This window comes from Bombyx mandarina, chromosome 21 (genome assembly GCF_030267445.1).
Source record: "Bombyx mandarina strain Sakado chromosome 21, ASM3026744v2".
NCBI classification, from domain to species: domain Eukaryota; kingdom Metazoa; phylum Arthropoda; class Insecta; order Lepidoptera; family Bombycidae; genus Bombyx; species Bombyx mandarina.
In genome coordinates this window covers 2831184-2843741 of record NC_143227.1, presented here as the reverse complement: position 1 = coordinate 2843741, position 12558 = coordinate 2831184, and the positions used below count along the sequence as shown (strand labels likewise).

The following is a 12558-nucleotide window of genomic DNA, read 5'->3' as shown; positions in this document are numbered from 1 at the left end:
TATACATCAAAATTTACTAGATAACTGTGATTGGCGTACAAAACTAAAATGATTATAGTATTAATATTGGATAGGTTTTGCTTACCTGCTCTACCCACACGTTCGTTGTCATGATTTGATTCTTAAGATTCTGAAAAGAAAGAAAACATGAATGAGAAATTTGTTAATCAAATTGATTTAACTCTTGATGTTATTTAAACAGTTATTGTTTTTAAATGGCATGGACGATTGTCACAATGAAATCATCTGCAATAAGACAACTGATACGAAAATAGAAATTTTTTTTTGGGTTTTTATCACCTAGAACTAAGACCTTTAAGTCATGTGTTATTTTAATTATTTTAATTTATATTCCTAATTTTAAGAAAAATGATAATATGGAGGAGGGAAATGAAAATGAAGATGATTAATTTGAGATATTAATCAACTGGGATGAAATTAAGTGAAATGATATGGGATGAAATATAATCTCAGTAAAATGGTGGTCATTTACCGAGATTTTTTCAGTGGACTTTTTGGAGGATCTCAAGAAGTTACATCCAGCAGTTTTGTTTCCTTTTCCCAAATTTTTACACTTTCACAGATATTAAACAATTAACAAACCACCGTTATTACATATTTAAGCCTGAAGAAACACTAAATAGACAAAATAAAACAAATCACACAACTTCACTGCTCGCGTTCCCGCCAAAAAGTCCAAATAAAATTAAAATTAAATTGAAGCTTAAATTAAAACACAACTTTCTTTTTAATTCAACAACAACATACCCACATTGTACATAGATTAAACGCGAGATCCAACATTACATATAAAAATGTTAGCATACACAAGTTCAATCGAGTAAAAAAAAAACTGTAACTGCAACGAGGAAAATACAGCTTAAATTCAGTTTCGCTTTTGTTAATTTGATTTAATTACTTATGTCGTTTGCATAATTTGTTCGTCGAGATTTAAACTAGCGACTAATTTTGCATAATTGAATAATACACATATTTTTGTTGCACACACACACTGTGCTCTGAGGAATTGTTTGAGATGATCCCCTGATTTTCCTTTTCGATGCCTCCAATGAACACTACGCTAACTCCAAATTCGTAGATTTACAGGAGGAGCGTTTAAACGAAAAAGGTTGATAAAATCTTTATTATTGCAGATATATTTATGGTTTTTTTTTTTGTGTAACTAGCAGATTTACTTTTGCTTCGAACCCCATCAATAATGATTAATTGTAATACTTTTAAAATAGTGAAGCGATTTGCGTGAAAAACGAAAATTTCAAAATTTTTAGGTAGAGTAGCGTTCATTGGAGGCATCGTTTTTATCATCGCACCTCCCGCTATCGGAGCAGAGTTCATCCATATTATCTGGAACCGCTGCGTTCATTGACAGTGCGTTTCGAGAGGTCTTTTTTGCCACGTACCATCCGGCTATGGAATGAGCCCCCTCCACGGTGTTTCCCGAGCGTTATGACATGTCCTTCTTTAAAAGAGGCTTGTGGAGAGTATTAAGCGGCAGGCAGCGACTTGGCTACACCCCTGGCGTTGCTGAATTCCATAGGCGACGGTAACCACACACCATGGCAGGGCAATAAAAATAAATAATTGACAATTACATTTCTTTACACACAGATAGAACTAACAATGTTTTGTGATCCCGGGTGTAAGATAAGCGCGCGGATCCTGTTATCGTAAAGATTAAATCACTAATACTGCTAGTCAAGATACTGCCGACGAATTACTACAAATAAGTCGTGCGTTCCAATTCGAAGGATTGTAGGAGCTGTTATGCTTTACAATTGAGATTTCGACCTAAAGCTTTTTATTATTTATTTTTTCTTTTCACGCCCCCCCTGGTGATAAGTGGTTACCGGTGCCCATAGACATCTACAACGTAAATGCCGCCATCCACCTATGAGTTCTAAGGTCTCATAATAGTTACAACGGCTGTCCTACCCTTCAAAATTGAAACGCATTACGGCTTCACGTCAGAAATAGGCAGGGTGGTGGAACCTACCCGTGCGGACTCACAAGAGGTCCTACCACCGGTAATTATGCAAATTATAATTTTGCGAGTTTGGTTTTTTTGTTACACGTTGTTATTTCTTCACGGTGGAAGTGAATCGTGAACATTTATTAAGTACGTATTTCATTAGAAAAATTGGTACCCGCCGCGGCGCCGGCGGGATTCGAACACCGGTGCATCGCTAGATACGAACGCATCGGACGTCTTATCCTTTAGGCCACGACGACTTCAAAAGACGTGCGGCAGCATTAGCGTTGTCTATAAGTTCCGATATCCACTTTCTGTGTAATAAAAATCTACACATCCATTTATTTATATATTTTATAATCACATCCTATCTCATGAATGGTCTATTTTCAACAAAAGCCAATAAAGCTCTATATAGGTGTAAATACTCTTTGCTTTCCTTTACCTTTATAGCCGTCGTACACTTTGTTATGTAAACTAAACAGTATCGACAGAGGTATGTGTTGTATCTACTCGCGCGAAGGGTCGATGATCAATCAAGTGTTAATACTCAAAACCCATGAAAACGCTACACGTATCCCTCACGGGCCGATAGTTTATTTTGCATACGAGGATCCTTTGATATTATAACGTAACGCGGCTGCCGCGAATTATGCCCGAGGTTAATGTAGTTTTGTGTAAACGATCGAATTCAACACGTACACCAGGATAAAAGGAACATGAGATTGTTTTAGTAAATCAAATATTGGTCATTGGTCTCTATAAACGGGATTTTGGTTTGGTCGCAACTCATTTGGCGCTTCGGAATTTAGTTCAATTGCAGTGCGTCGCGTGTAATTTGGAAACAACAGTGAAATCCTACTGGTGGTAGGACCTCTTTTGAGTCCGCACGGGTAGGTACCACCACCCTGCCTATTTCTGCCGTGAAGCAGTAACTCGTTTTGAAAGGTGGGGCCGCCATTGTACCTATACTGAGACCTTAGAACTTATATCTCAAGGTGGGTGGCGCCTTTACGTCGTAGATGTCTATGGGCTCCAGTAACCACTTAACACCCGGTGGGCTGTGAGCTCGTCCACCCATCTAAGCAATAAAAAATAAATAAATAAAACTATTGTACTCAGCAAAAAAGCTAATTTCTCATAACGAGCCCATGGCCTGAACCACATCGTGAATGTTGAGAGCAACTTTGAGACATGAGGTCGAAATCTAGATTGTATGGTGTCCCCTACAAATGGACGCATCAGTATTCCGCAGCATAAAGAGAAAGTATGGTGGTTCTCAGCCGGACTGCCTTACAATGCGTGCAACCAGGGGTAACTTTAAGCTAGGATTTTTTTCTGTGTAATGGTGATACAAACCCAAATATATGTACTAAGATATTTGACTTGAAGGCTTTATTTTTGACACAGATACTAACTCAAACCAGAGTTCATGGTTCAGTAAAGTCGATAACGTTAGACCAATGATCAATGATCATGTCAATATGTACTATATAATAGAAGTGTTTACAGTAGCCAGTACGGATTGCAAAACTAGTCCTTATTTTTCACGCTAAAAACGTAAAGTTAATAAACAAAATGTAAACACAGCGAATTTAGGTATGAACATAAACAGTACATACAAAGTTCAAAGGAACTTTAGACAATGGTCGTTTCTTTAAAGTTTAAGTTACAGTTTCGAAACACAATACAACGATTTTATTTGGCTTATACTGTTTATTATTGAAATAATATCCCAGAATTATGTTACCACATTAAAAAATGGATTGTAATAATCTTGTAATTGTAATATGATGAACGTTCTACAATTCAAAACAACAAGCTTTACGTTTTCTCTTGGATACCAAGTGTACATTATAGAACAAGAACAAGATATGCCCAAGGCTCTACTGCCAAGCGTCTTTGACAAAAATACTATTATTGAAAAATTACTATTATGATGTATAATTTTTCTTATTGCTTAGATGGTTGTACGAGCTCACAACCCACCTGGTGTTAAGTGGTTACTGGAGCCCTATGGACATCTATAACGTAAATTCCGCGACCTGCCTTTAGATATGAGTTCTAAAGTCTCAGTATTGTTAAAACGGCTGCCCCACCCTTCCAACCGAAACGCTTTATTGCTTCACGGTCGAAATAGGTAGGATGGTGGTACCTACCCGTGCGGACTCACAAGAGGTCCTACTACTATTAAACGCATAATAATATTATACTACGAGATAGTATGTCCTTCATTTTTCACGTGAGTAATGATGAAGTGGTGAAAGAGGTATTAATTAATATAGGTTTGAATTAAGAACACGAAATCTACAAATGAGATTCTAAGTAACACTAGCAGCGGTATTGAAGTCGATGGGATGATCAATTTCAACGATCTCGGTGTTCAAATTAAAATAGGAGCAAATTAAATAATCGCGATGTAAGAAACGAAAACGCTATCTTAAGAATGAACGTAACAGCGCCTTCTCGAACTTGCTCTTGTGCTATGTGCACCCGAGTTAACTTGTACATTCCTATAACTTTAATTACCCGTTAAATGCCAGCGTTCAGACAAAATTGCATTTCATTGTAACTTTGTGATAGTTAGAAGCAATCTTTGAAACGATATTCTGTCTTCGTTTCTTAAAATAATTTTAAAACTTTCCCGTAAATTTTCTATGCACAAAATTGTAAGCTGTTATAAAGTATAACACCCAATTATAATAAACTAGATGATGACCGAGCTTCGCTCGTTTTTTTTTATAACGCCATCTTGTTGTGTCTTTAAAACGGTTAGTTGACCTCAATTAAGAAAAATAGTATTATTATTCGCCAATAGATGTCGGGAAGAGTTGATTATTGAAAACACGAATAAAACAGCATTTTCTGAAAATTAATCGTAGCTAGATCGATTTATCGCCCCCGAAATCCCCTGTATACTAAATTTTATGAAAATCGTTGGAGCCGTTTCCGAGATTCTGATTATATATATATATTAATATACAAGAATTGCTCGTTTAAAGGTATAAGATATACCTACATACAACATGGACTCGCCATAATCTATTTTCATTCATAGCATGTACCACTATAATTGAGGCTTCAATCTTACGTGTTTCGGGACCGCTTGATTGAGAAACACCGAAAACTCATCTGTCCACTAAGCTCATAAAGCTTCAAGTAACAACGACCACGTGCTCAGCCCGTTAGGCACATCGACATGCCAAAGCAATTACGTCATTTGGCCTATAACTACCCGAACATACAAGGATATCACCAATTAATAATACCATATAATTTTATAACCTATACTAGGTAATAAAAGCCCTTCAACGTAGATTTGCGAACCGTTACAACAGGGCTACCACAAGATCGTAAATGGTGAACGACTCATAAAATGTGTTCTTACTGCTTGTTTTGGCGATGTAAAAACCTCTCCTTTTAGTTTTGAGGAAAGACTGTAACTATAAGGGGTGCATAAAGACATCAAGACTATAATTTTAGTAGGGCGTTTTTTAAACCTATAATCCTTATTTACTACTACTTCTTTTTATTGCCATATAGGCAGATGATCATACGGCCCAACTGATGGTGAGTGGTTAACGGCGCTCATGGACGTCAGCAATGCCAGGGGCAGAGCCAAGCCGTTGCCTACCGTTTAATACTCTCCACAAGCCTCGTTTGAAGAAGGACATGTTATAGCGCTCGGGAAACACCGTGGAGGGGAGCTCATTCCATAGCCGGATGGTACGTGGCAAAAAATATTTATGGAAACGCACTTTTTTATTTTTTTTTATTGCTTAGATGGGTGGCTCACAGCTCATCTGGTGTTAAGTGGTTACTGGAACCCATGAACATCCACAACGTAGATGCGTCACCCACCTTGAAATATAAGTTCTAAGGTCTCAAGTAAGATGCACTGTATTCGTATTGCACAAAATCAATTGACATTTACACAACAGTTCCTATGGTTTTGGTAAGGTCTTTACAGCAGATCAGGGGTTCGGTAGCCCATTTACTAAAATTAAAGGAGGTCAGTATTTGTGATTTATAAAATGCAATTGCTTTTATGCAATAAGCTTTCGATACGATCAGCCATTTCCCGTTTTCATATATCAGAAGAGACAGCTAGGTTTTATTATTTAGAAAAATCGCGCTTACAAGGATTCCAGCGTCATTTTCATCTTTTTTTTTTTTTTTTATTGCTTATATGAGTGGACGAGCTCACAGCCCACCTGGTGTTAAGTGGTTACTGGAGCCCATAGACATCTACAACGTAAATGCGCCACCCATCTTGAGATATAAGTTCTAAGGTCCCAATTATAGTTACAACGGCTGCCCCGCCCTTCAATCCGAAACGCATTACTGCTTCACGGCAGAAATAGGCAGGGTGGTGGTACCTACCCGTGCGGACTCACAATAGGTCCTACCACCAGTAAAAAAGGTTTTTATAAGGTTTCGACATTTACGTTGAGTATTTTGCACAAATTGTTTAATGAAATCAGTTTCAATAAATGTTCGCATAAATATCTACATAACACATGAGAGTTAATTGTAATTTGAAATGTTCAGCATTGAAGAATTTTAAATCGTGGATGTCCGATATAAAAAAAAAAAACAAAATGTGTGCAATTCACACGTGGTAGAAGTGAAACCTTCCAAAATTAAAATACAATTATCCTAAACGTCTTAAGTATATGTAAAATTTTGTCATTAGTAAATAATTGTAAGGTAGCGCCCTCTGTGAATTGATATTTTAATTTCACGTATAATCCTAAATTAAAATTCACTACAAGAACTTTCATACACACGTTAGTATTAAAAATTCTCACAGATGGCGCTGTATTAAATAGTATAAATATTTCTGTCTCATTCTTTGCTGGCTTCATCCTACACATTTTTGTATTTGTCTCTCTTACCTGTCGTTTTTTCCGTTGCATCCGGTTTGAAATCACAACGATTCTAAAGAAGTTTTCACTTCAAAAAAAAAACAATGTCGAAGTACAGGTACGGGAAAGCATATTGCAAGCATTACTACACAATTATATAATTTACCCTCAGTAATTTGTAATAATAACAAACGCGAATGTGGACTCCAGATATCAATTATCAAAGAAAAAATCACTACAATTCGATTGGGTATCAAAAACGCATTTAATCCAATTGATTTTGTGTCGCCTATTTTTCGAAAACGCATTACAACACATAACTTCTATGCCGAACAATGCAGCAAAGCGATAGTTATAAAACAACACCATTTATGATCCAGTCTTTCTAATTTACGGTTTAGCTGTCAAATAGCGAACACCATAATAAATTTAGTTGGTCTCCGATTCGAGATCATTCCATCGGGGCTCGTATATTGCGGACTTTGAAATCCCATTTGATTTGAGCCCTGAGAAGGGTGCTCTGACAGCTCCGATCACGAGACTTCCTATTGTGCTGGAGTGTCGATAGACAAAGCGCCTTACGAACTAGTGTTAAGGTGTAGTTTTAAATGAAATTTCGAATATGTTTAGAAAAATACTTTAACAGCTCGTAAAAAAGTTATTTTCCAACACAGTACTTGAGATAGTTGTTCATGCGATACTCCTTTGCTAGTAGCAATTTTATGTGCTTGTAAAACAGCATTTTATTTCTTTAAAATTTAAGTTAGGAAAGTACCGTCAAAATCTAACAAAATACAACCCTCATTTGATATTTAAAAATGTTCTTTATTGCTTTCGGCATAAATCCCGAAATTCAATTTCCCCTTGGAAACTTCCAGGAATAGCTATTATCGCACTTTTCGTGAATCCTTCGAACTTATTCATTGAGGACAGCCTCGTTAGATTTTGCATCAAGTTTTATCTACATTAGCCCTCCGTTCTCGTGTTTTGTCTTATCATCGACCCGTTTTGTTTTAACAAACAATTAAGCCCCAATCTGGGCCGTTCCGAATTAAACACGGAGCCAGAATTTAATTTTTCACGAGTCATTGTTGAGGGGAAACTATCCAGTTGAATGACTGGCGACATCAGATGTAAGTTGGCGAACTACTTGTCTCTTTGGCGTGTAATTAAACTTTATAATTGGTTCTGGTGAGGTCAACTGAACAGGGCGCTGCGTGATTCAGCGTTAGATCACAGAGACTGTTTCACCTTTGAACATATTTTAGTGAGTCAGTTTTATAATCTAGTCTGTAGTTTAGAGTGCAGACTAGCCAGAATGAAGCAATTCTAAAGTCATGAAAGCAAAATTGAATTTTAAATGGAGTTGCAAAGGTACACAGTGTAATTTTAGTCAATTAAATTGTATTACTATGTACATATTAACACAAATAGTATTTTAATAGAGTTTTTATTACTGTATAGGTAGACTAGTCCATAGTTTGCCTAGCAAGCATTACTGCAGGTCAATGACATCACAGGGATCATTAAGAATTAAGTTATTAATATATTCAGTAATCAAGTTATGTATCAACTAATAACTTAGTACTTAGTACCTTCAATGTTTATAAAATAAACATACATATAACATAATAAATAACACTATATACTACTACATTACTAAATACTAATAACATAATATAAATAGCCGGTAACCCTAGCATTTTTATTAGCTATGGATACGAAGCCTGTTTGAATTTATCGATGTTAGCATCAATCATTTGATACATGGACGGGAAATTAGTTCACTGTGGAATAAATTATCGTAATAGACAATGTCAAACGAATAGAATAGTAATAGAAGTAGTTTGAAATAATTATAACATAATATTGGCAGTAAAAATCCAATTTAGAAGTTCCGCTGCTATTTCTTCTACTAAAATCTTTGGGTACCTTAATTCTTTGTACTGTAAAGTATCGCAACAAGCGACGAGAATTGGCGATGGAAGAAAATCTATCAGAAATTTGGTTTGCTTAAAAAATTTCTTCTTTACATTAGCTATATCCAGGCTTAAACTGGTGGTAGAACCTCTTGTGAGTCCGCGAGGGTGGGTACCGCCACTCTGCCTATTTCTGCCGTGAAGCAGTAATGCGTTTCGGTTTGAAGGGTGGGGCAGCCGTTGTAACTATACTTGAGACCTTAGAGCTTATATCTCAAGGTGGGTGACGCATTTACGTTGTAAATGTCTATGGGCTCCAGTCACTACTTAACACCAAGTAGGCTGTGAGCTCGTCCATCCATCTAAGCAATAAATTAAAAAAAAGGACTGCTCGGATTAAAAGTCTACTGCAAAGATAAACACGAAGAGTTCGACGTCCAACTTAACCCACAGACACAGCTCACTGAGTTTCACGCCGTATCTTTACAGTGGGTCGCGTTTCCGATCTTGTGGTATATTCAGCGAAGTATTGCTCTTTCTAGGGCGGATATAAGCAGCATCCATCAGTTATGGTGAAGCCAGAATAGCTCCAGTTGGGTAGATACAAATATGTAAGTACATGTACAGTATGTAAGTACATACCTGCTGGAAGAGATCGCTTTTAGCGATAAGACCGCCTATTGTACAAATGTATCTGCTTTTTGACTGTTTTTTTAATGTAAGTTGTGTTTTGGTGTGCAATAAAGTGTATTCTCTTCTCTTTCTCTCTCTAAGTACAGAAACTGCTTGGCTGCATACTTTAATCATCAAACGTTTCAAACGCAAAATTCCGGGGCTGAGCGACTTTCCGTTTAACATATTTATAATGTTCATGTGAACGTTGCCTTCGAAGCACGAACTCATTACGTGAATAGCTACTTCGTATGATACGTTCAAAGCATTTTCCCGTTTTAACTTCAAAACGTCGAAAAGATTGATATCAATTTAATTTTCGATTTTTATAGAATCTACCAGAAAAAATTCCAGTGGCCATGGTTTTTATTTTCGTTTAGTTGGAAGTCTTAGTTGGAATCGAGTCACCAGCTACTACTACTATCCGTCCCTGTTCCCGTTATCCGGAGTCGGGTCTCCTCGCTCTACGGCGCCAGGCTGATTTGTCCTGGGTTATCGGTTTTGGCAATTGAGCTTTCTTAAGGTCTCTTTCGATGTTTGACCACCAGGTCGATGGCGGGCGGCCTCTACCTTTCTTTTGTTCTGGCAAGCTTAATGCGATTTTCACTAGATGGTAATAACACAAATAGTATTATAATAGAGTTTTTATTACTGTATAGGTAAACTAGTCCATAGTTTGCCTAGCACTGAGTCCTTACTGGAGATCAACGACATCACCGGGATCATTAAGAATTTAGTTATTAATATATTCAGTAATCAAGTTATGTATCAAGTAATAATTTATTACTATGGTCTTCGTCCCACCTCATGATATGGCCATATCATCTAAGGCGATTTTCCGTCATTTTGTCTGTGATTGATGTGAGTCGATGTGAATCAAGTCACCAGCTCAGAGACAAAACTTGAACTGGTGATCTTGAGCTAACCAGAGATTTGTTTTATAATAACTCGCTAAAGAAGCGACGTGATAATTTTATGAAAATTATTTTATGGCTACGATATTGCCACCTCATAAGTGTTCCGTAAAACAGGCATATGTTCTTATTTTTAAGTTTAGGGGCTAATGCTAGCCCGATTGCAAATTTAAAACGGCATGGCAAAATAAAGTAGAACAATAAGAAGTGGAGAAAACGACGAAGAGTATTTCAAGGAGGCAGCCCTGACTCACAAATTACGTCTAATTATGTCTGAACAAAACACTAACTCAAGTACTGAAACGCAATCCTTAAAATACTTCTTTAACTGCCTATTAAATTGTTAATAAATATAATATTCAAAGGCCTGCTTCGTAATTAAGCATTAAAGCCAACACGACTCTAGCGTGGACCCGAAAATTCTCGACCAATTTCGGCTTTATTAATTGTTTCGGTTTAATGAGCCCTCACAGAACATTACATAACAACTTTCATTATTATTAACAACAAAAGCGAATCATAAATCAGCAGGCGCAATGTTGACATCTTTTTTAATAACAATAGGTTGGTTTCGGCCGGTCCATTGTCGGGGTTATCTCGGGTAAATACCGGCTTTTCTCGTTCTTGTTAGAAAAGTCAGTATTCTGCTCAACTGAGATTCTCCTTAGATATTCGCTTAAAGGAAATTAAGAAATTTACGTTTATTTCCATAAATAATTCGTTTTAGATCTTTTTTTCTTCTTTTGGAGCGCTTTTGTGATAGTATTTTTCGAAGGCACAGAAGTCATGTTATATTCGGTCGATACTCGTGAGAACGGGAAAGGTGGAGGTTTCATTATTAATGCCTTTTAAAATGAAAACACGACAAGTAATATATATTTTTTATCTACAAAAAATTAATTGGTTATTAATTACATACATTCCGTGTTATTTGTTTTATTTTATTGCCTTATTTTGGGCAAACAACTTCACGACCCATATGGTGTTTATTTTATCGCCCTTGTAGGCAGACGAGCATACGGCCCACCTGATGGTGAGTGGTTACCGTCGCTCATGGACTTCAGCAATGCCAGGGACAGAGCCAAGCCGCTGCCTACCGCTTAGTACTCTCCACAAGCCTCGTTTGAAGAAGGACATGTACCGAATGGGTTACCGAAACCCATAGACGTTCTAACCTGCGTACAACGTCTCAATTGTATATGACAATAAAGGGTAGGGGTACACTGTTTTTAAGAAATCAAATATTGAAATGATTCGTCTCCGGCGATAATGGTTTATTAAATGATTTTTGTGGGGGAATTAAAAAATTATACACAGGTCAACGATTACCATAGCTCATCTATACTAATATTATAAAGAGGAAAGATTTGTTTGTTTGTTTGTTTCGAATAGGCTCCGAAACTACTGGACCGATTTGGAAAATTCTTTTTCCATTAGAAGCCGACATTGTCCCTGATGAACATAGGCTACTTTTTTTAATTTTTTTTTTTTTGGTTTCCTGTGTGTTTTAATGTTTCCGAAGCGAAGCGAGGGCGGGTCGCTAGTGGATAATAAAAACGTCAAAGTTGCCAACCTGCTGCTTACAAACAATGAAAACTAAAATTGTGAATTTTTTAACCTTGTCTTTGACGCCTACCGATAGTTAATTTAGAACAAAGCTTTCTATTAATAATCAAATTTCTGGAGCATAGATGAAAAAACTACTACCAGAAATGTATTATTCATATTTTAAAAGCATCACTTAGGCCATGGCTTTTGAGAGAATGTTGTAGAAAACATATTATACCTGTTCATTCATGTTGCTAAATACACCACGTACACCCATTGTGGACCTTACAATAGGAGGTTGATAGAAGCTATTTGGCTACACGTAGATGAGGGATTAAGCCTCGTGTGCAATATTAGGCAGATGAAGATACTATCACTGAATATACAAGCTTTTGAATACACAGGCTTTTGTTTACGAGTCACATAACACTTCAATACACATCACAAATAATATCTGTAAGGGTTAATTTCTAAATATAATCAAATTCAGCATGCTGAAGTGAATTTGATCCAGTGCGTTATGATACTCTCGGGTGCTCAAATCTGACGGCCAGTTACCATCATAAGTTATTGATTGCTAGTCTATTCATAGATAGGTCGACATTCAACAGTAAAATTTAAATTAGCTTTAGGATAAAAATACACTA

The 12558-nt window shown here is 36.7% G+C and overlaps 1 protein-coding gene across 2 annotated transcripts in view; it reads right to left on the bottom strand.

Annotated features, from left to right (window-relative positions):
* Positions 1 to 12558, bottom strand: part of nAChRalpha1 (nicotinic acetylcholine receptor alpha1) — a 277216-nt gene that overhangs the window by 42102 nt on the left and 222556 nt on the right. For both annotated transcript variants that reach the window (XM_089736569.1, XM_089736568.1), the window contains one exon: positions 86 to 130. In XM_089736569.1, the coding sequence (XP_089592695.1) occupies positions 86 to 130 (45 nt within the window). The remainder of the gene's footprint in view (positions 1 to 85; positions 131 to 12558) is intronic.